At 46.3% G+C, this 24738-nt stretch overlaps 1 protein-coding gene across 1 annotated transcript in view; it reads right to left on the reverse strand.

The window, feature by feature from the left end:
- Positions 1-24738, reverse strand: part of ALMS1 (ALMS1 centrosome and basal body associated protein) — a 73303-nt gene that overhangs the window by 18486 nt on the left and 30079 nt on the right. Inside the window, exons 7-10 of the mRNA XM_077478119.1 lie at positions 23269-23393; positions 4506-6957; positions 2946-3062; positions 1003-1191 (exon numbers count right to left, since the gene is read on the reverse strand). Of these exons, the coding sequence (XP_077334245.1) occupies positions 1003-1191; positions 2946-3062; positions 4506-6957; positions 23269-23393 (2883 nt within the window). The remainder of the gene's footprint in view (positions 1-1002; positions 1192-2945; positions 3063-4505; positions 6958-23268; positions 23394-24738) is intronic.

Consider the following 24738-nt stretch of genomic DNA (forward strand, 5'->3'; position numbering starts at 1 on the left):
GGTATAATGTTCTTTTTATGAAATGCAGTGTTCCTTCTACGCCAGATATACTTGGACACACACCTTCCAAAGAGTTCCACTTTTGTCTCATCGGCCCACAGAATGTTGTCCCAAAAGTCTTGGGGATCATCAAGATGTGTTGTGGAGAAATTGAGACGAGCTTTGATGTTGTTTTTGCTCAGCAGTGGTTTTCTCCTTGGAACTCTGCCATGCAGGCCATTTTTGCCCAGTCTTTTCCTGATGGTGGAGGCATGAACGCTGACCTTAACTGAGGCAAGTGAGGCCTGCAGTTCCTTGGACGTTGTTGTGGGGTCTTTTGTGACCTCTTGGATGAGTCGTCGCTGCGCTCTTGGGGTAATTTTGGGCGGCCGGCCACTCCTGGGAAGGTTCACCACTGTTCCATGTCTTCGCCATTTGTGGATAATGGCTCTCACTGTGGTTCGCTGGATTCCCAAAGCTTTGGAAATGGCTTTATAACCCTTTCCAGACTGATAGATCTCAATTACTTTCTTTCTCAATTGTTTCTGAATTTCTTTGGGTCTCGGCATGATGTGTAGCTTTTAAGGATCTTCTGGTGGACCTTACTGTGTCAAGCAGCTCCTATTTAAGTGATGCCTTGATTGTGAACAGGTGTGGCAATAATCAGGCCTGGGTGTGGCTAGAGAAATTGAACTCAGGTGTGGACAACCACAGTTATAGTATGTTTTAACAAGGGGGGCAATCACTTTTTCACACAGGGCCATGATGGTTTGGATTTTTTTTCACCTTTAATAATAAACACCTTCATTTACAAATTGCATTTTGTGTTTACTTGTGTTGTCCTTGACTATTGTTTAAATTGGTTTGATGTTCTGAAACACTTAAGTGTGACAAACATGCAAAGGAACAGGAAATGAGGAAGGGGGCAAACACTTTTTCACACCACTGTAGATATATATATATATATACATACATACACATACATACACACATATACACACACATATATGTGTGTGTTTTTACCATTGTCTCTCCCGCCTGTCGCCGGTGTCCTCCTCTTGTCTGTTGCACGATCTTCCCGTGTGATCGTTGGGCTGTGATCCTTGCTGTAGATGCCATCACTGTGGTGGGGGATGGAGGTGTCAGAGATTTTCTCCGCGGCGGAGCCCAAAACTTCGGCTGGGAACTTTGGTGAAACTGCGTCATTTGAGTCTGCGGGAGGAGGAGGAGGGAAGATCATCTGAGATCAGCGGCTGCACTCCTTCTATACATCAGCAGAATTGTTTCATTATCATTAATTAAAGCTAAAGTGGCTAAAAAAAAAAATGGTAGTAAAAAGATTAAAAAAAAAAAAAAGAAGTGAGGAATTTCCATCTCCACTCCATTAAGAAGAATTCCAGGTATGGATATTTTTTAATCCAGCTCTGATCAATTTAACAATATATATATATATATACACCATACCTAGACAATGTCCCTGGAAGTTGGAAATCACTGTAGTAGACATCGCTAGTCCACTGATCTAAACTAGCTTGCGGATCCCAGTGCCAAGTGGCTGCCTTGCTGTATTCTCAACACAACGCCACACATGGTAAACCATGTTTACTATGATGTCAGTTTGTGGATGAGCAGGAAGCTTCTGTAGAGTGCTTCCTGTTCAGTCATGCATTCAGTGCAGAGAAGAGGATTGGGGAGATCTGTGTCCTCAATCCCTTTCTTAAAACTGAGGCGCATTTCTGCAACGACAGGTGGAGAGATACTGCAGTTGTATGCATGTAATCTCACATTCTGGATGCAAATTGCCCTGCTCATAACTCTCTATATGAATGTAACTGCTTGGAAGTTCGGTTACATGTGTACAGCCACAATGTCTGTCAGCCTGTCATTGATTTGCTCAAGCTGCTGCTCGGAGCTGTACACAAACTCCATTGACTCCTGGGCCCAGAAATGCACTCCTTTTTTAATGTCGCCCCTTTGTGGCTGTGTGAATGAGGGTCTAAAACACAAAACAAATGTGTGTTGCCGAACATTGTACTGTAACACTGAGTTGCAATAAAATGTATGCCTGCATCATTTTATCACAACATACACCAATGCAGTAATTGGGTATTAGCACAATGCATGCATGAAAGCCAAACTCCAAATTTAGTTTTGCATACCTTTCATTTTCAGCATTTTGCAAAAAAGGAAAAAAAAATTCAATTTTACAAATATATATTTTTTTTATTAATTCAATACAGTTTTATCTTATGGATTTTGTAGGAATTTAGCAGGAATTTTGTAAGTTTTGCTGTGTTTGTGTCTGATGATGATGGTTAGTGAATTTTTTGTGAAAATATTGTTTTGATGAATCTTTGCAGGACTAAAAAAAAGTCAGTAGCTTTTAAAATATGTATGTTTTAAGGGGTCTTTTACAAACTCTGATAGCTGTAAGCAAAAAATTATAGCCTCCAGATTTTTTGAGTAATTTACCCATTAACATTTTGCATACCTTCAAGTTTCTCAGTTTTGCAAAAAAAAGGTGCAATTTAAAATTTACATAATTTTTGTACTTGCATTAAACAGAATGGGATTCAAAAAAAATTTGAGACATTTGGTTTTTTTTATTACCTCAATATAGTTTTAGCTTATAGATTTAGTAAAAATTTGACAGGAATTTTGTAAGTTTTATTGCCTGGATAATAAGGATTTCAGTGTATTTTTTCAAAAATACTTCTTTGATAAATATTTACGCGATTATAGCGGGACCTAAAGAATCGGTAGGATCTTCTTTTTTTTTTCAACTTGTTCTATGCTTTCAGGAAATGTATGGTTGAGTAGGGGGTCTTTCACAAACTCTGAAAGCTGCAAGTAAAACAACAATGGAAAAACTGCAAAAATGGTTTGGCCACATGAGTTTAAAAGGAGAACGCAGGGCCTGGAAGCAAAAGGGTTAAATGACTAGGCAAAAAAAAAAAAAGTTCTACCTGGGTGGGAACTCTCAATAGTGCTGACGGGAGACATCCTAGAAGCGCCATTTATAGCTGGTGTGTAGAAGAATTCAGGGCTTCCTGGTGGTCTGTACGGCCGCAACAAAGGCTGATCTACAGAGAGAAGAACACAATATACTTAAAACAAATACATTGCAGAGCACAATATACCAAATCTGACTCCCATCCAGCAATGGATAAGCGACTTGAAGAAGTGCATTAGCGGGAGGCAGATACAATGTCCAAAGGATCCCACGTGGAGTGACAGGCCTGCCCCTGTACCACGTTTTGGGAGTTGGGCAATGGCAAACTCCAGCACCAGATGGGAAGCTTGGCTGTGATGGGTAACAGCTAACCTGATAATGCCCCTTTAAGGGAGACTAGGGAACCCCTATTTCTCCCCAATAGCCTACAATGAAGGTCCAAACTTCCAGGAATGACTTAGGATATTATATAATAAAGGGGTAAAAGCAGACCTCGCAAGTCTTTGCTCACCCTGCCAAGTAAATGATGGATACCTCCTTCCCCATTCCACCATTACTGGTTGCCACCACCTCAGATAAACCAAATCTAAAACGTGCAATATTAAAATTCTACATGAAAACCACAAGGCAGTTATAAGAATCTATATTAATTTAAAGTCCCAATGTATCCAGTATCCATGGTGGAAATCAGGCTTGCAGTGGGAGTGCCTGCTTTGTGAACCAATGGACAGGAAGGGAGCGCTTATAATACTGCATCACCAATGTGGGGATTAGAAGTCCAAAAAGCTGAAGGGATGAGGAGCATGGGTAAAGGATCTGCAGGTTGCTGAACATTAAAAAAAAAGCCAGGTTTGATTAGAAGGAACCCAGAAAGACGGTTATGAAGAGGTCCTTTTCATAACCGCCTTTCTTTCGAGCCTGGCTTTTTTCAACTTGTTTAGTTGCACTACATGGATCACACCAATTACTTTTAGTAAGACAGCAAATTTAGGATTGCGGTAAGCTTCATCATTACCTTACTGCGTTACCATATTTCATTCAGAGAGGTGCCCCGACTTTTTATTCTTTTTAGGTGCTGAACATTGACACGTTAATGCGGAAACCATGGGTCACTTAGCTTTTAAAACTACCAGGTTATATGCATGTTGGATATCTGACAGCATCATTACTGCTGCCCATATAAAATGTGACAAGGTATTCTTACATCTGCCTAGAGACGGTCTGGATTTTTAATTAACATTGATGACCCCATTGCTGCCACCCTTCATTCACCGCTTAACACCTGCAATCAGCCCCAGGGCTCTTGCACTCTAACAAGCTTTGCTGGCTTGGTGTACATTCATGGTCCTTATGGACTCTGCCAACAATAAGATGCCACCAGGGAGGAATACCGTACACTGGCTCATTACCTGCGCCAAGGAACTGTGGGAATACAGCTACAGGGGAAGCAATGAAAAAAATGCAATGTAGACTTACAAATGCTGAAGAACTAAAAAGGTAATAATCAATGTAATCCATTAAGCACCATGAATCTATCACACAAGTCACACATGTGCAATAAGATCTTTCTCACCAGTTGCTCGTGAAAGTGAGAAGAACGGGGTGCGTGACCGCCCCACTGGAGTCTTCTGGGTCTGTACGACAGTAGAACTGGAGGCTTCTTTCAATGAACCATCAATGTAAATCTCAGCAGAAAAGGTGGTCTTCTCTGGACTTTCTGTTGTTATCTGTGTAGTGGCATCATACAATGGCACCTGTCTTTGCTTCTTCATGGTTGCTTTGTCTGGAATGTTTTCTTTATCTTCCATGTGGACATTACCTTCACTGTTGGTTCTACCCTCTCCTTGACTTGCGCTAGGAGGAGAATGTAGAAAGTAGGGACTGCCTGGTGGGACAGGTGACAGGCCATGACTTGAGACTTGCTCGTTTTTTGCCATTGCAGATGATCTAAATGTCTGTGCTTCATCACCTGTCCCTGTTGCCATCATTACAGAAGATATATTTAGGTCTTCTTTTGGAGAGATGGTCACTCGGATGCAAGAAAGAGCCTTCCTGGTTGGAGAAGTTGGTTCTGTTTTTAATTCCTGTGAAGGGAATTCATAAGTTCCATCTCTTTGAATCTGTGCAGTAAGAATTGGTTCTGGATAAATCTTCCATTCCTTTGTACTAACATTCAATATTTGCGGAGGTAGTTCAATCATTGAATGTCCTGTTGCTAAGGCACTGTGGCTAGGACTAGCAATATCCTCCTGAAGACCTATAGGCTTACTTGGTCTTGAAACTGGTGGAGCAAAACTGTCCTCATTCATTGAAGAGTTCCTGTCCACCACTGATGAGAGATCTGGTTGAATGCGTTTTTTAAATACCTCAGACTGCCCTCTGTGTTCAGGCACAATAGTTTTGCTCTGACTAAGCACTCCACTGTTATCAGTAAGTTCTAAAATGGTGGGATTTTGAGGCATCATATTGTCCATTGGTGATGGACATTGGATAAAATTTGATCTGCTGGATTCAGAAGATCGATTGCCTTTGTAAAGAAGGTCAGTAAGTTGTTTTGCTTTATACTGTGGTTCAACATGTGGCTTTTCTTTTTCGTATGGGTCTGCTTGTGACGTGTCTTTGTCGTATTGGTCAGCATGAGGCCTGTCTTTGTCGTATTGGTCAGCATGAGGCCTGTCTTTGTCATATGGGTCAGCACCTGGCTTATCTTTGTAGTATGTGTCAGCAAGTAGGTTATCTTTGTAGTATGGGTCTGCTTGTGACTTCTCTTTGTCAAATTGGTTAGCATGAGGCCTGTCTTTGTCGTATGGGTCAGCATGAGGCCTGTCTTTGTAGTATGGGTCAGCATGAGGCCTGTCTTTGTAGTATGGGTCAGCATGTGGCCTGTCTTTGTAGTATGGGTCAGCATGTGGCCTGTCTTTGTAGTATGGGTCAGCATGTGGCCTGTCTTTGTAGTATGGGTCAGCAAGTGGCCCGTCTTTGTAGTATGGGTCAGCATGTGGCCTGTCTTTGTCGTATGGGTCAGCACATGGCTTATAGCTGTAGTATGGGTCAGCATGTGGTTCGTCTTTGTAGTATGGGTCAGCACGTAGTCTGTTGTAGGATGGGTCAGCATGTGACCTGTCTTTGTCAAATGCGTCAGCGTGTGACCTGTCTTTGTCAAATGCGTCAGCGTGTGACCTGTCTTTGTCAAATGCGCCAGCGTGTGACCTGTCTTTGTCAAATGCGCCAGCGTGTGACCTGTCTTTGTCAAATGCGCCAGCGTGTGACCTGTCTTTGTCAAATGTGTCAGCGTGAGACGTGCCTTTGTCAAATGCGTCAGCATGTGACCTGTCTTTGTCAAATGCCTCAGCGGGTGACCTGTCTTTGTCAAATGCGTCAGCGTGTGACCTGTCTTTGTCAAATGCCTCAGCGCGTGACCTGTCTTTGTCAAATGCGTCAGCACGTGACCTGTCTTTGTCATATGGGTCAGCGTGTGACCTGTCTTTGTCATATGGGTCAGTGTGTGAGCTGTCTTTGTAGTATGGGTCAGCAAGTGACTTAGCATAGTCAAAGTGTCTTGCAGCAGATGACAATTCAGCAGTTTCAAGTCTGGTAGACGTAGGGAGAGGCGAGGAACGCTTTCGTGAGGAAAATGTAATAGAAGCTATTGGCTTTGTGGCCTCTTCTCCATATTTATTGGCATATGCAGTTTTTCTGTCCAGATCAGAAGCAGACCTATCAGTTAATGGAGTGTGAAGGTCTGGTATTAAACCTTGTTGGAGTTGACTGGAGATCAAAGTAGGCTCATGAGAATGTAAGGCAACAGTGGCCACGGCTTTAATATTCCCAACAGTCATAGAGCTTGGATGGACATCAGAAGATCCACACCTGGTAGATGCAGGTAGTGGAATTATGTGGTCCTCTGATGAGTCCTGAGCATCTGTGACATGGTATTGGTCAAGTTGAGGCGATGGGGTCAGCTGCAATCTAAAGTGTTCACTGCCTCTTGAAGGACCAGGCTCGAAGGTTGAGTGTTGGTGACTCTGTAAAAAAAAATTAAAAATAAATCAAATGTGATTACTTGTATAATTGCTAAAATGTCTTTACAATGCATGCTACAAACCACAGCATCAATTTGCAAAAAGAACACTTCAAACAGAAATAAATTAAAACAAAAAGAAAAAAAAATATTCTTCCACCTAATGACCAGTTATATTCATTTTTTTTTCAATATAAGGTTATCTTTTGTTAGAACCCAGCACCAAGATTATATAACTGTAATTACTGGTTTCCCTGCATCTTCTGCTGTTCTCTTCTTAATAGTAAATACAACAAAAAAATTAAATTTAAACCAGCAGAGATGTGAACCCCCCCACAATGGTCAAAGGATGTGCGCAGACCTGGAAACACAAGTGCAGATCCCACCATTGGAGTCCTCGGGATATAAGAAACCCCATAGGAGGTTTAACATTTCAGGATCTCATAAAAAGTTAAAATATCAGTGGATTGATCCTAATGTCATATATAATACTTCTCTTTATCTGGGTACATTATATAATTCCTATCCATCGCATCCTGAAAAAAACTTCCTCTATACAGCAGCATTAGACACCAAGTCACCCTCATCAAGAATAATGATTAATTAGTGGTCTTTGGGAGAAAATGGATCACTGATTAATATCTAATCTTTAGATTATGTATATTAGGCTTGCACTACAACCAGGAATATAATTCATGGAGAGACTGTCTAAAGCCAGCCATAGATGGTGCGATTTTCTTTCTTTGGACAACTGGTTGCAGGAAAGAAAAATCGCTTGATTCCCCTATCAAACACAGTCAGTATTGACGGGGGCATGCCTTCCACTATTGTGTTCTCCCAGCGGGGGGCATCAAGAAGCCATCCCTGCGGGGGGAACACACAGTGATGATTGCCAGCTCCTATAGCCGCTGGCAATAATCGCATGAGAAATTCAACACGCTGGTTGCACCCAACTTGAGCTTGACCACAGATGGTTTGAATCTTCACCGGTCCCTGCTGCTAAATGGGCAGATATTCAAAACCATCTATGGCTGGCTTAACGGAGAAATTTAATTAGCAGTAGTTGGACACATAGCTCAGTGTGATATTAAGCCCCTGGAGTGGAGCTGCTGCTGGAATCCCAGATTTGGAAGTCATGTGGTAACAACTCAATTCTTTATACACATTAAGGCAAAAGCCTCAATTCACAACAAGGATAAGGATCTTTAAAGTGGTTGTAAACCCTTACAACACACTTTGACCTACAGGTAAGCCTAGATCAGTGATGGCAAACCTTGGCACTCCAGATGTTTTGGAACTACATTTCCCATGCTGCACTACACTGCAGAGTGCCAGAGCATCATGGGAAATGTAGTTCCAAAACATCTGGGGTGCCAAGGTTCGCCATCACTGGCCTAGATTAACGCTTACCTGTAGGTCCAAGAAATATCTCCTAAACCTATACGGTTTAGGAGATATTTGCCCGAAGACAGGCACCGCTGTCTATGGTGCATGCGCCGTAGATAGCGGCGCGCAGGCGCACTGAGCGCGGCATTTTTAACGACGGAGCTGCCGCGCGTGTCGGCTCCCATGCGCATGCGCGGGAGTGTCGTCATCGCGGCTTCGCCGAATGACAGCGGCGGAGCAGCGAGACCCACCGAGAAGATGGATGCGCCGGACTACAGGGGACAGCGGTGACTTCGCTGGCTCCTGTGTCAGGTAAGTGACACATAATGGACTACTATGCGATGCATAGTAGTCCATTATGCTTTGCCTTTGCAGGGAATGAAAGAGGAAGTAAACTCATCAGGGTTTACTTCCTCATTAATTGTATCCAAATATCACTTGTAGGTTCCACCTTGAACATTTTGTATAATTCTGAGAGAGGAACATACAAGGACTAGTCCAGGTTCACCTAAATTAAACAGTTGGAGGTCCCACTTTCAATGTAAGGTTAGGAGAACTGGTCTTTAGAGGTTTTCCTGAATACGTTAAAATAAGCACATGTTCAATATAAAGATCTGCTAAAATGTGGTTTTCATCCTAGAGAAGCCTTTTCTAACCAGGGTTCTGTAGAATCCTAGGGTTCCTCGAGGAGGTTGCTAGGGGTTCCTTGAGCAATTAGAAACTTCTGTCTCTCAGATGAGTTCCCACTGACACTATAGAACGTTTAGCCATGTGCAAGAGTGGGATTATTCCATATGACCACCAATGTAAGGACCATTCTTCCCATCGACCATCATACTAATGTACCGTCAGCTGTATATGTATAGTAATCATTAGGAGGGGTTCCCCAAGACCTAAAAATAATTATAAGTGGTCTCGAAAAATCGAGAAGAGCTGTCCTAAGGACCTATTCCAATGTCCTTTACTAAAGACAAGGAGACAACAGATGCATGCCAAGAAAAGAAAATATGACTATCAGTACAGAAGGGGTTCTTTACAGTAGGAGCTGTGGAATGTTCTAACACACAAGGCAGTAATAAGCAAACTCAGTAATGGAATAATATTGGGGGAGATTTGGAAGTTTAACGCCAGTTGTGTTGAGCATTTAGCAAATCTTTATGTCGATTTTTTTTTAAAAGGGAGCTCCGGCCTTTATTATGCTCACCTTAGCTCAGTACTGTAATGAGAAAAGCTGTAGTGTCTTTCTTTCTTTAGAAGCAGAAGGTCCTTAAAAAAATATCTGATCTAAAATGAATCTCCTATCACAGGGAAGGTAAAAAAATTTGACTTGTAGCTCTGTGCAGTCTTCTAACAAAAGCAGAGCGCCGATCACCCAGGCAGCAAATGACATTTTGGGAAGTATTCGGTTAATAATGCCGTACAGAATGGCATCAGCTTGTCAGATTGCAAGACAGCAATAGTTCCCGAGATTAGCCATCCCTCAGAAAGTTCAAGCTCAGGAACATTCAGGGTCATGGAAGGCCCATTGGGCAAGCATTCGCTAAAGTCTGCAGCCAACTTTATAATCAGTAATATTTAGTACCATTACAATGTGATTCAAGGCATTGAGCTGATTGCATTGTAACGTCATGAAGAACTGTGACCCGCGACCTCCTGCTCTGGGATGGCAGGTTGGCAAGCACAGATCGCGGGTTGCCGACCCGGTATCCCAGAGCATCAGTGCTGTGAATGAAGCCAGCGGTAGAGGAAGTAAGCTGTTGCGGAGCAGAGCCGCATAAGCCAATGCTTCCCGTATAGTGCCGCCTCCTGTCACAGGCGGAGTGATACCAAATGCACTCTTGCCTGGGACAGCAACGGCCAGTGATACCTGAATGGCAGACTGTTATTAAAGGTAAGTTAATTGCTAAAATCACAGTGTATATATGGGCATATCTGTTCTGCAGTGGTTACTGGGCTGCTTTCAAAGGATTTGCAGGGGCAGCATAGTGCACCTGCCGGTTACCTGCACTGAGCTATAGACTTCCGTTATTACCGGGTTTGGTGTGCTTTCAGAAAGTGCACCACACCTGAAGAAGGATATAATAGAAGTCTAAGGCAAGGTACAGGTAACCCGCAGGAAAGCCATCAGTGCTCTTAGCTGCACCCGCAATGTGAGTAAACCACAGTGCATCAGTGTGATAGCAGTCTTATACCCCTTTCACGCGATCAGTCGGACCCACCATTCACCTCTATGGAGCAGCAGCAGATGTAAACTCACTTGTATCCCTTTATACCTACCTACATCCAATCCGTAAAGTGGGCTGTGTCTGTGTCCACTCTGCAGAGTGGACATGGATCTGTCATCTGCCCTCTTCGCTCTTTCTGGCCCGTGACCGGTTACCAACTTGTTTACGTGGCCCTCCCTCTTCAAAAGGTTGGACACCCCCCGATTTAAATACTGGAATCCTGTCTAAAGAATCTTTCTCTTCACTGGCTTGAGTAAACACCCAGGTAAGGAAAACATAGAATACTGTGGGCACCAAAAAAAGTCCAAAAAGTCTGAGGGAGACCAAACTTTATGAACAGTTGTCTTTTTTGATCTTACAGCAGACACAGCATTAGATTCATTTTCTCATGCTAAAGCAGACCCTCACCAGCTCATCCTCTAACAATTTTTTTTTTCAAGGAGCAGATACCTTTTTGTGACAGGTACCCACTCCCAAAATTCTGGCCTAGGTAAGAATTACATCAGCTTGGCACGCCTTCAGGTCACAAGTCTCAGGAGGCTGTGAGACCAGTCCCACGTCGCTGCTGTGCTTTGAGAAGTTGGCTGTGAGGCTTCAGGAAGGCAAACTTCAGACAAGCCTGTACATGTGTTCTCCCTGAGCAGGGGGATCTTGCAGGTCCTGCAGGATTTCAGTCATTCACGGCGTAGTGTGTTACCAATTGTTTTCTTGATGCCTTGATATCATTGACAAGATTCTCCCGTGTAGTTCTGGGCTGATTCCTCACCATTCTTATGATCACTGAAACTCCACGAGGTGAGATCTTCCATGGAGCACCAGAACGAGGGAGATCGACAGTTATTTTGTGTTTCTTCCATTTGCGAATAATCGCATCAACTGTTGTCACCCTCTCACCAAGCTGCTCGGCGGTGGTCTTGTAGCCCATTCCAGTCTTGGGTAGGTCTACAATCTTGTCCCTGACATCCTTGGACAGCTCTTTGGTCTTGGTGGAGAGATTGGAATCTGATTGATTGCTTCTGTGGAGAGGTGTCTTTTACACAGGTAATAAACTGAGATTAGGAGCACTCCCTTTAAGGGAGTGCTCCTAATCTCAGCTTGTTACCTGTATAGAAGACACCTGGGAGACAGAAATATTGCTGATTGATAGGCAATAAAATGCTTATGCCACTCATTAAAATGGAAATCAATTTATAACTTTTTTTAAATGTGTTTTTATGGACATTTTTGTTGTTATTCTGTCTCTCACTGTTAAAACAAACCTACCAATAAAATTATAGATTTCTTTGATAGTGGGCAAATGTACAAAATCAGCACAGGGGTCAAATACTCTCCCCCCCCCCCCCCACTGTATGTAGAAGGATTTGTTTTATGTCTTTATATTACCTGAGGCCAGTCACTTCACTGGATATAGCTACGGGTTTACAACCAACCATTTTAATTATTAATATATTAATATATATATATACACACACACACACACACACATATATATATATATATATATATATATATATATATATATATATATATATATATATATATATATACACACACACACACATATATTACTTTTTTTTATCTTAATGCATCAAGATAAAAAGCCTGTGTGCAGCAGTCCCCCCAATACTTACCCATCTCTGACTAGTGATGTCCACCAGTAGCTCGGCAGTACGGGACTCTCCCACCTGATTGGCTGAGACACAGCAGTGGCGCCATTGGCTCCCACTGCTGTCAAAGTCATTCAGCCAATAGAGAGAGAGAGAGAGAGAGAGAGAGAGAGAGAGGGGGGGCAGGGGTCGAACCACAGCTCTGTGTCTGCATGGACACAGGGAGCTGCAGCTCGGCTTGGGTGCCCCCATAGCAAGCTGCTTTCTGTGGGGGTACTCAACAGGAGGGAGGGGCCAGGAGCACCGAAGAGTAACCCAAGAAGAGGAGAATCCGGGCTGCTCTGTGCAATTCCACTACACAGAGCAGGCAAGTATGACATGTTTGTTATTTTTATAGAAAAAAATAAATAACGAGACTTTACTAATCACTTTAGCCCTTACCTAACCTTTGGGCAGCCTGGCCATAAAACACAATAATACAATAAACAGTTTACACAGAATGGCACAAGGTAGAGCCTGTACCTGCCTACAAGCCCCAACTGCACCCTCTCACGTGACTTGCTGCAAAGTCACAATGTTACAACGTGATCACTGAGAGAGAAGAGACTGAGAAACTACTTCCTCTTGCCTGCAGCAGAATGATGACATCATTCCAGCCTAGGCAAAGTCACTGCCTGGAATTCAAAGATGGCTTTTTAATGATAAAAGTTGGAGCTTTTCTAACACTGTTGCTTTTTATAGTGGCACGTCAGGAATTTGTTCATGCAAACCTGTAAAGTTCCTGTAAGGTCAATTTTAATTGCATAATCAACTACAAAGTGGTACTTAAGCAGAAAAACTTTTTGTTATGCCTGCTCTAAGTAGACAGGAAGTCATTCCTTTTTTAGAACACATTCTGTCTGGTGGGGCTAGCAACTAACAGGATTCTGACAGCCCTCATTGGTCGAAGCCTCCCTTTATCTAATTATTCAGATAAAAATTGTCAATTTTATCTTGTTTACTGGATCTGATGACATTTGAAGGCCAGACATTTCTTCATAAACATGGCTTCCACCGAAGCCGCCTACGCCTGGCTCCTTTGCCGCTTCGTTTCATTCGCTGGCTATTTTCGCATTGCCAGGTATAAATATCAAACTAACAAAAAGGCCTTTGAATCTGTGCTCATCGTACAAATAAGAATGTATAGATAAAAGGGAGCACTGTGAATGGACCAGCTATAAATAACACTTCCGGGGAGTCGAGGTCAGGGAGTGCTCAGCCTGAAATGAAGCATTGTTGTCGGAAGCGTGGTGGAGGATGCATGGCCTTTCATGGGTGCCGGATCCAGAAATAGGAAAAAAAAAAAAGTAATTCACCTTGAGGATACAAAGAAATCGGTGAGCGTCAGGCAGAAAATATCAGGGTCACTCCAACTACAAAGAACGTTGCATTCTGCTTCCTGTCAATGAACTTCTACTACAAACAGAAGGAAAAATAAAAAGAGCTTTGTGCAACCATCGGGCTCGGTGTAAATATTGCACGGACCAGATCTGCTAAAATCTGAAGACGTGGATATATTACGTAATGACAAGGTTCAGATCCAAGGAAATTGGGACAGACAAAGATCCTAATCCGATTTCCCTTTAATTCTCCATATCCTTGAATGGAATAGATATACTGTACACTGAATGGTCAAACCAAAAAATTTGTTGATACCCAACCATCAGACCCATCTTTAGTAAATGGTCAAAATATGTGGACATCCTCCAGTTGACTGAGTGTTTCCATTAATGGGTACTGATAAGTCTACAGCATACAAAAACATTTTAGACAATTGTGCTCTTCCAACCTTGCCGTAACAGCCTGATGAAGGCCTTTTTCTCTGTTCAAGCATGACTATGCCTCTATGTAAAACGCCAGCTCCATAAAGACATGGGTTGACGAGTTTTGTTCGGAGAAATTCAAGTGGCCGACAGAGCCCTGACCTCAACCCTACTGAACACAGAGCCCTGACCTCAACCCTACTGAACACAGAGCCCTGACCTCAACCCTACTGAACACCGAGCCCTGACCTCAACCCTACTGAACACCGAGCCCTGACCTCAACCCTACTGAACACCGAGCCCTGACCTCAACCCTACTGAACACAGAGCCCTGACCTCAACCCTACTGAACACAGAGCCCTGACCTCAACCCTACTGAACACAGAGCCCTGACCTCAACCCTACTAAACACAGAGCCCTGACCTCAACCCTACTGAACACAGAGCCCTGACCTCAACCCTACTGAACACAGAGCCCTGACCTCAACCCTACTGAACACAGAGCCCTGACCTCAACCCTACTGAACACAGAGCCCTGACCTCAACCCTACTGAACACAGAGCCCTGACCTCAACCCTACTGAACACAGAGCCCTGACCTCAACCCTACTGAACACAGAGCCCTGACCTCAACCCTACTGAACACAGAGCCCTGACCTCAACCCTACTGAACACAGAGCCCTGACCTCAACCCTACTGAACACAGAGCCCTGACCTCAACCCTACTGAACACAGAGCCCTGACCTCAACCCTACTGAACACAGAGCCCTGACCTCAACCCTACTGAACACCGAGCCCTGACCTCAACCCTACTGAACACCGAGCCCTGACCTCAACCCTACTGAACACCGAGCCCTGACCTCAACCCTACTGAACACCGAGCCCTGACCTCAACCCTACTGAACACAGAGCCCTGACCTCAACCCTACTGAACACAGAGCCCTGACCTCAAGCCTACTGAACACAGAGCCCTGACCTCAAGCCTACTGAACACCGAGCCCTGACCTCAAGCCTACTGAACACCGAGCCCTGACCTCAAGCCTACTGAACACCGAGCCCTGACCTCAAGCCTACTGAACACCGAGCCCTGACCTCAACCCTACTGAACACAGAGCCCTGACCTCAACCCTACTGAACACAGAGCCCTGACCTCAACCCTACTGAACACAGAGCCCTGACCTCAACCCTACTGAACACAGAGCCCTGACCTCAACCCTACTGAACACAGAGCCCTGACCTCAACCCTACTGAACACAGAGCCCTGACCTCAACCCTACTGAACACAGAGCCCTGACCTCAACCCTACTGAACACAGAGCCCTGACCTCAACCCTACTGAACACCGAGCCCTGACCTCAACCCTACTGAACACAGAGCCCTGACCTCAACCCTACTGAACACAGAGCCCTGACCTCAACCCTACTGAACACAGAGCCCTGACCTCAACCCTACTGAACACAGAGCCCTGACCTCAACCCTACTGAACACAGAGCCCTGACCTCAACCCTACTGAACACAGAGCCCTGACCTCAACCCTACTGAACACAGAGCCCTGACCTCAACCCTACTGAACACAGAGCCCTGACCTCAACCCTACTGAACACAGAGCCCTGACCTCAACCCTACTGAACACAGAGCCCTGACCTCAACCCTACTGAACACAGAGCCCTGACCTCAACCCTACTGAACACAGAGCCCTGACCTCAACCCTACTGAACACAGAGCCCTGACCTCAACCCTACTGAACACAGAGCCCTGACCTCAACCCTACTGAACACAGAGCCCTGACCTCAACCCTACTGAACACAGAGCCCTGACCTCAACCCTACTGAACACCGAGCCCTGACCTCAACCCTACTGAACACCGAGCCCTGACCTCAACCCTACTAAACACAGAGCCCTGACCTCAACCCTACTGAACACAGAGCCCTGACCTCAACCCTACTGAACACAGAGCCCTGACCTCAACCCTACTGAACACCGAGCCCTGACCTCAAGCCTACTGAACACCGAGCCCTGACCTCAAGCCTACTGAACACCGAGCCCTGACCTCAAGCCTACTGAACACCGAGCCCTGACCTCAACCCTACTGAACACCGAGCCCTGACCTCAACCCTACTGAACACCGAGCCCTGACCTCAACCCTACTGAACACAGAGCCCTGACCTCAACCCTACTGAACACAGAGCCCTGACCTCAACCCTACTGAACACAGAGCCCTGACCTCAACCCTACTGAACACAGAGCCCTGACCTCAACCCTACTGAACACAGAGCCCTGACCTCAACCCTACTGAACACAGAGCCCTGACCTCAACCCTACTGAACACAGAGCCCTGACCTCAACCCTACTGAACACAGAGCCCTGATCTCAACCCTACTGAACACAGAGCCCTGACCTCAACCCTACTGAACACAGAGCCCTGACCTCAACCCTATTGAGCACAGAGCCCTGACCTCAACTCTACCTGACTACTTTCGGGATGAATTTTAACATCGATTGTGAGACAGGTCTTCTCATCAAACATACCCTCCAAAATCTTGTGGAAAGTCTTCCCAGAGGGGTGGATGTGGTTATAGCAGGCCATAATAATACCCAATGGATTTGGAATGGGATATCCAATGTGACTGTTCCCATGTGCACAAATGCAGCTCCATAAAGTCATGGTTTGAGACGGTTGGTGTGGAGAAACTCAAGTGGCCTTAACACAGCCCTGAGCTAAACTCTACTCAAGGATGAATTGGAACATCAAACATCTTCTCATCAAACATCAGCACCTGACCTCACAAATGGGCACAAATTCCCAGAGATAACCCCCCAAAATCTTGTGGAATCTCTCCCTAGAGAACTGGATGCTGTAATAGGAGGCCATGTCACTACCTTTGGATTTGGAATGGGATGTCCAATATGACTGTGCCCCTGTGCGCAAAGTCAGCTCCATAAAGACATAGTTTTATATGTTTGGTGTAGAAGAACTCAAGTGGCCTTCACACAGCCCTGACCTCAACCCCACTGGTTACTTTCTGAATGAATTAGAACATTGATTGTGAGCCAGGTATTCCCAGCAAACATCAGTGCCTGATCTCACAAATTCCGGGAGATTCCCCCCCAAAAGGTGGGGCTGTTATACTGTAGGAATCCATACCCATATCTAAGGGATTTGGTATGGGATGTCATTTATTGGATTTCAGTTTTGTTCAGTCATGGAGGCTCAGTATCACATGTGGGACTGTCTAGGACTCTCTGCCTAGGAATGCCTACTTCTCCAGACTGACACCCACCCTTTAAGGCAGCCCTCAAAATTTCCACTCGCCTGCTCGCATTTTGCGAGTGGAAATTAATGGAGGGCGCAGACTGGGCTGACAGTTTTCTGGCTGATCGCTCCTGGCAGAAGCCGTGCAGTTAGTGGGGGGGGGGGGGGGGATGGGGGTCTCTGATGTCCTGTAAAAAAGCCTACACTGCTTCTACCAGAAGCGATCAGCCAGGAAACTGTCAGAAGGCTCGGGCAGCCCCGGCTATTCATATACAAGCCGCGTCTCATCGGGAGATCGCCGTTCTGTGTCATCCGGCTACCCGATCCTCCCGATTCCTCCATGGTGCATTGCTGGGCATGGATGACTGATCAGGCTGCACTGGTGGGCAACGACGATGCTGCACTGATGGCCAATGATACACTGCACTGGTGATACGATGCACTGATAGCTGGTGATACCATGCACTGATAGCTGGTGATACCATGCACTGATAGCTGGTGATACCATGCACTGATAGCTGGTGATACCATGCACTGATAGCTGGTGATACCATGCACTGGTGATACGCTGCACTGATAGCTGATGATACGATGCACTGGTAGCTGATGATACGATGCACTGGTAGCTGATGATACGATGCACTGGTGAGGCAGAACTGATAAGCTGCACTAATGGGCACTGATGTCGCCCAGTCTAACATAAGATATGTAATGAAAATGGACAGGTTTTATTTTAAAATGTCATTAGCATATTGATGGGGGGGAGGAGAAGGAATCACCGGAAGAATGACATTACCGGGCAGGCGCCCAGATGTGTACAACCCTGGATATCATTATCCATGGACCTTTAGCCTGCCCTTTCAATATGAGACACAAGGGTCACAATGTCACAGGATGCAACTCCCAGCAACCAATCAGAAGTTACCTTACAGAAGTAAGAGCAAGAGATGGATTCTGGTTGGTTCCTGTGACCACTATACTGCACTAGTGAAAATGGAGAACCATAAAAGCACTGGAAAGGTCTGGAGTAGAGAGACTTTTAAACCAAACATACATGCAGGGACCACAAAAAATAAATAAAAAGAAGGACCAGTCATCAGAGAGCACACTGCAGAATGCTGGGATCACACATTGTACATGCAAACACATCAAACAAGGTCATCGCTGAGGAACAGCATCCCAAGACATTGCAGGAATCCACATTCATTGCACTGTTAGATATACAATAGGTTAATAATCTTATGATGGGCTACCATTTCCAAATGTGTTCTGTGTACCAATCTATATCCACAGGAGCAAGCAGACCTCCTCATTATATACACAGCCAGGCTTCCTGCTCAGTACAAGTCTATCAATGTGATTTGATGAAAAACACCACAAATACACTATATTACCAAAAGTATTGGGACACATATATATTATTCCTCATGTGATGCCACAAAGCACTGCAGATTTTTACAACACACACAGGCCAGAAGAGTTGAAGCTTTTATAGCTGCAAAGGGTGGACCAACTCCTTATTGAACCCTACGGACTAAGACTGGGATGCCATTAAAGTTCATGTGTGTATAAAGGCAGGTGTCCCAATACGTTTGATAATATAGTGTATATAGACTGGGATGTTATTTGTTTGCCATCATCAGTTCAGCTTTTGGGGGACAGAACCTTTATATATGCCAATTAATTTTTACATCTGATAAGGCACCTGACAATTTGGTATAATATACAATCATGGAACAGCAAAAGTTCCTTTCTAATCCACAAGAGCTAATCTTCAAATCAAAATCTTTACTTTAGTTATGTAAATTCTGTTAATTAGCTGCAACAGTCAATATTTTTTATACACTTCCCTTCTGATTTTGCTATTACTGCCTATGTGATACAGCATTCCACAACCAAAATCCTTTTACCGTAAATAATTCTTCCCATAGTGAGAGTGAATTAGCCACAGGGCTGGAAGGAATACCAGCAGGAAATATTATCTGGGTTATGTGTCAACTCTCTGAGTTGTGTCACCAGGGCAGCCTGTAATGTCACACAGGGAAGGGGGGGGGGGGGGGGGGGGGTCACACAAGAGACATGCCTCCACATCATACAATGTTCTTACCTGTGCTCAGCCTTCAGCTCTCCGCTGCATTGATCAGTTAGAAACACATTAGTAAGGGTGGTGGATACCATTCTTCCCACTGACCACCAATGTAAGGGGCATTCTTCCCACTGGCCACCAACGTAAGGGGCATTCTTCCCACCAAAGTAAGGGGCATTCTTCCCACCAAAGTAAGGGGCATTCTTCCCACCAAAGTAAGGGGCATTCTTCCCACCAAAGTAAGGGGCATTCTTCCCACCAATGTAAGGGGCATTCTTCCCACTGGCCACCAACTTAAGGGGCATTCTTCCCACTGGCCACCAATGTAAGGGGCATTCTTCCCACTGGCCACCAATGTAAGGGGCATTCTTCCCACTGGCCACCAATGTAAGGGGCATTCTTCCCACTGGCCACCAACGTAAGGGGCATTCTTCCCACTGGCCAACAACGTAAGGGGCATTCTTCCCACTGGCCAACAACGTAAGGGGCATTCTTCCCACTGGCCACCAACGTAAGGGGCATTCTTCCCACTGGCCACCAAAGTAAGGGGCATTCTTCCCACTGGCCACCAAAGTAAGGGACATTCTTCCCACTGGCCACCAATGTAAGGGGCATTCTTCTCACTGGCCACCAATGTAAGGGGCATTCTTCTCACTGGCCACCAACGTAAGGGGCATTCTTCCAACTGGCCACCAAAGTAAGGGGCATTCTTCCTACTGACCACCAAAGTAAGGGGCATTCTTCCTACTGACCACTAATGTAAGGAGCATTCTTCTCACTGGCCACCAATGTAAGGGGCATTCTTCCTACTGACCACCAATGTAAGCGACATTCTTCCCACTGGCCACCAAAGTAAGGGGCATTCTTCCTACTGACCACCAATGTAAGGAGCATTCTTCTCACTGGCCACCAATGTAAGGGGCATTCTTCCTACTGACCACCAATGTAAGGAGCATTCTTCTCACTGACCACCAAAGTAAGGGGCATTCTTCCTACTGACCACTAATGTAAGGAGCATTCTTCTCACTGGCCACCAATGTAAGGGGCATTCTTCCTACTGACCACCAATGTAAGCGACATTCTTCTCACTGGCCACCAAAGTAAGGGGCATTCTTCCTACTGACCACCAATGTAAGCGACATTCTTCTCACTGGCCACCAAAGTAAGGGGCATTCTTCCTACTGACCACCAATGTAAGGGACATTCTTCTCACTGGACACCAATATAAGGGGCATTCTTCCCACTGGCCACCAATGAAAGGGGCATTCTTCCCAATGACCACCAATATAAGGAGCATTCTTCCCACTGACCACCAATGCAAGGGACATTCTTCCCAATAAACCCCCAATATAAGGGGCATTCTTCCCACTCACCACCGATGTAGAGCATTCTTATTAATGACCACCATGCTAATGCCACCCGAGTTGTGGAAATAGGAATAATTCCCTAGGACCTGAAAGTGGTCCTCCATGTTAAGAAGGTTGAAAAAGGCTGACTTAACCTGTAAGAGCCACTCAGGGGCGTAACTAGAAATCACAGGGCCCCATAGCAAAATGTTGTATGGGCCCCCCCCAAAAAAAAAAATTAACTAATACCATTGAACAACAGATTACCTCACCCATGTGGCACAGTACCCAGGCAACAGCTTATATTCATTTCGAACAACAAAGTATGCAGTATACTGTATGCAGCCCCTGAAGGACACACATTGCTGACCTCCATCAGTACAGTGCAGACCCCCCAGCAGTACAGACACCCCTCAGTACAGACCCCCCAGTAGTAAAGACACCCCTCTTAGTACAGACACCCCCTACCTGAGTGCAGACCCCCCTTAGTACAGACCCCCCCAGTGCAGACACCCCTTAGTACAGACCCCCCCATTGCAGACACCCCCCTTCAGTGCAGGACCCCCCAGCAGTACAGACCCCCCTCAGTAGTACAGACCCCCCAGCAGTGCAGACACCCCCCTTAGTACAGTTCCCCCCAAGTACAGACACCCCACTTAGTACAGACACCACCCCATTACAGACCCCCCCTCAGTGCAGGACCACCCCAGCAGTACAAATACCTCCCAGTGCAGACACCCCCCCCAGTCCAGACCACCCCCTCAGTACAGACCAACCTCAGTGCAGGACCCCCCTCAGTAGTGCAGACTCCCCCCTCAGTAGTGCAGACACCCCTCCATTACAGACCCCCACTCAGTGCAGGACCCCCCAGCAGTACAGACACCCCCCTTATTACAGACATCCCCCAGCATTGCAGACACTCCCCAGCATTGCAGACACCTCCCCCCTAAGTAGTGCAGACCCCCCCCGAGTAGTGCAGACGCCCACCCCTCAGTGCAAACACCCCTCAGTAGTGCAGACACCCCCCCATTACAGACCCCACTCTGTGCAGACACCCCCCTCAGTGCAGACACCCCCCCAGCGGTGCAGACTCCCCCCTCAGTAGTGCAGACTCCCCCCCTCAGCGCAGACCCTCCCTTAGTAGTGCAGACCCCCCCTTAGTAGTGCAGACCCCCCTCAGTAGTGCAGACCTCCCCTCAGTAATGCAGACCCCCCTCAGTAGTGCAGCCCCCCTAGTAGTGCAGCCCCCCTAGTAGTGCAGGCTCCCCCTCAGTAGTGCAGGCTCCCCCTCAGTAGTGCAGGCTCCCCCTCAGTAGTGCAGACTTCCCCCACAGTAGTGCAGGCTCCCCCCACAGTAGTGCAGACCCCCCCACAGTAATGTAGACTCCCCCTCAGTGCAGACCCCCCTCAGTATTGCAGACCCCTCAGTAGTGTAGACCCCCCTAGTAGTGCAGGACCCCGTCAGTGCAGACCCCCCTCAGTGCAGACCCCCGAGTAGTGTAGACCCCCCTCAGTGCAGGACCCCCCTCAGTAGTGCAGGACCCCCCCTCAGTAGTGCAGACCCCCTCTCAGTACAGACTCCCCTCAGTAGTGCAGACCCCCCTCAGTAGTGCAGACCCCCCCTCAGTAATGCAGACCCCCCCTCAGTAATGCAGACCCCTCCTCAGTAGTGCAGACCCCTCCTCAGTAGTGCAGACCCCTCCTCAGTAGTGCAGACCCCCCCTCAGTAGTGCAGCCCCCCTAGTAGTGCAGGCTCCCCCTCAGTAGTGCAGACTTCCCTCTCAGTAGTGCAGGCTCCCCCCACAGTAGTGCAGACCCCCCCCCACAGTAATGTAGACTCCCCCTCAGTGCAGACCCCCCTCAGTATTGCAGACCCCCTCAGTAGTGTAGACCCCCCCTAGTAGTGCAGGACCCCGTCAGTGCAGACCCCCGAGTAGTGTAGACCCCCCTCAGTAGAGACTCCCCTCAGTGCAGCAGACCCGAACTCAGTGCAGACCCGAACTCAGTGCAGACCCCCCCCCCCATACCTCAGAACAGCGCTCAGCGCTGATACACAGTGCCGTGTGTGTCCCTCCAGCGTAAGCTCCTCCTCCTCTGTGGATGTAAACAGAGAGGAGGGGGAGGCGGCTACGGTCCGTGCTGCTGTGTCCCTGCACCCGCACTACAGAGAGCAGTGTTAGTGATGCGGGCGGCTGCCGCTACTCCAGCGTGTCACCCGGAGCGGCCAGCACCCCCCCACTAACACCACTCACCAGGCCCCAACTCGGCTGCGGGCCCCATAGCGCCCGCGTGGGTCGCTATGGCGGTAGTTCCGCCACTGGAGCCACTCCTTTCCATAAGCGGCCTGCTAGAACTCAGCGCCTCTCATCATAAGTGTCCAGAAAAGTCATGCCTTCATTTTAAAGGCGATCTGTCAGTCCTCTAGGATCTTCATCCCCTTCTTAACTCATGACCAAGCACAAGCAACGCCCTTCTGTTTCATACCTGGTCTGTAGAACCATGCCCCACCCTCCCATCAAAGCAATACTTCCCCTTTTCCACAGTGCCTCCTCTGTCTAGCTAGAGCCCAACTCTTCCCGGACCTATCATGGCCCCATATTGTCCCCCGCTCACCTTCTCTGCTCTCTTTGCCTGATCCAGCAGTTCTCTCTTGATCTCCTCAATTCGTCTGCGGTCCTCTTCACTGAGATCACCATCTGCTGGAGGAGGCTGACCAGCCAATTTCAGCTTCACAGAGCCTGGGGGGGCACAATGGAGATGACTGAGTTCAGTTCTGAAGAGTGGTCTTTGCTATTATCAAAACATAGATTGCAGTCAACAAAACGGAAACTTCTATTTGAACCATAGCAATTACAAATGCTTTCCTGCTAAATTTTCAATTTTGTAGACAATTCCTGCTTCCATAGAAGCCCAGCCAAACGTGCTTTGGCTGGACTTCTCCTTTAAGCAGACGGAGTTTTATGAATCCTAAATGTAGCCTTTAAACTTTCCCAAAGGGCCTAAACACTGAAAAAAAAAAATTGAGAGGTAATTGCTTTTGGGCCAAAATATTTGATGGGGCATTTCCTGCGTCTTGTCCAAGTACCCCTTGTACTATCAGGCCTAAGCTACTTGTGTAGTGTACCCTATACCATAGCGCCAGTGATGGCCTCAGTGATGGCCCCTGATGTCACAAAAGGTGTATTTCCAGTTGCAGAAGAGTTTCAAGCTGTGAAACTGTTTTGTAGCATGAAATAGATGTTTGGTGATGTCAAAACGCACTTGAGGCCACTACCAGCTCTATGGCCCTGGTGCCCACCTGGGGCCTAAGCGCCGCATTGCAGCCCTTTGGTGTACAATGTGCAGCCCTCGAACCTCAGCAGTCTAATGGGAACATTGATTAAGGTAATAGCATTGATCTCTACTAGCCTCATGTAAGATGTTCCCAGTTTCGTATTTTCTTCTGCACCATCCCCAGCCAACAATGTATCCAATGTCCACACTTTCTGACCCTCATTTCTTCTATCAGCTCTGCAGTTTTTGACAGTCCTCTCAAGCATTGCATTTATTGAACATTATGCATGGCTCTTTGGTGAGGTCAGGGGCCACAGTTGAGGCATCGACTTGACAACCGCTGCTCTATGGTGTAGGCTACACTAGGTTGCCTGTTATGGGGAGTGACTTATTGCGCATAATTGCAGCATTGTACAATCATGAACCATTCATCTCCACTAGGCCTTGAAAATTTGAGGCAGAAGGTTTGAGGCAACTTATGGACTCTTCATGGTACAGCAAAGACTAGGCCTTGACCATTACAGGAGATGGTCAGAGATTGCAGAAATTATACAGAGGTAGCTGAAGACTGCAAACATGCTGCAAGATATGACAGAGACTAAGAAATGGTTACATGAGACTGCTAAAGATCACTGCAAATAAAGTCCATTTACCACGTCCAATTAAATCCATCATGATTCCCAAATCTTCCCTACAAATCACTAATTTTGTTATTCTCTACAGCAAAATCTATAATAGGAAAAACTATAGAAAAGGAAATGAGCAGTACATTCTTTGCTACGTTATTTGCTTATCAGACCTGAGTAAGCA

The sequence above is a fragment of the Lithobates pipiens genome, unplaced genomic scaffold (genome assembly GCF_037356315.1).
Source record: "Lithobates pipiens isolate NorthernLeopardFrog02 unplaced genomic scaffold, aLitPip1_a1.2 Scaffold_13, whole genome shotgun sequence".
NCBI classification, from domain to species: Eukaryota; Metazoa; Chordata; class Amphibia; order Anura; family Ranidae; genus Lithobates; species Lithobates pipiens.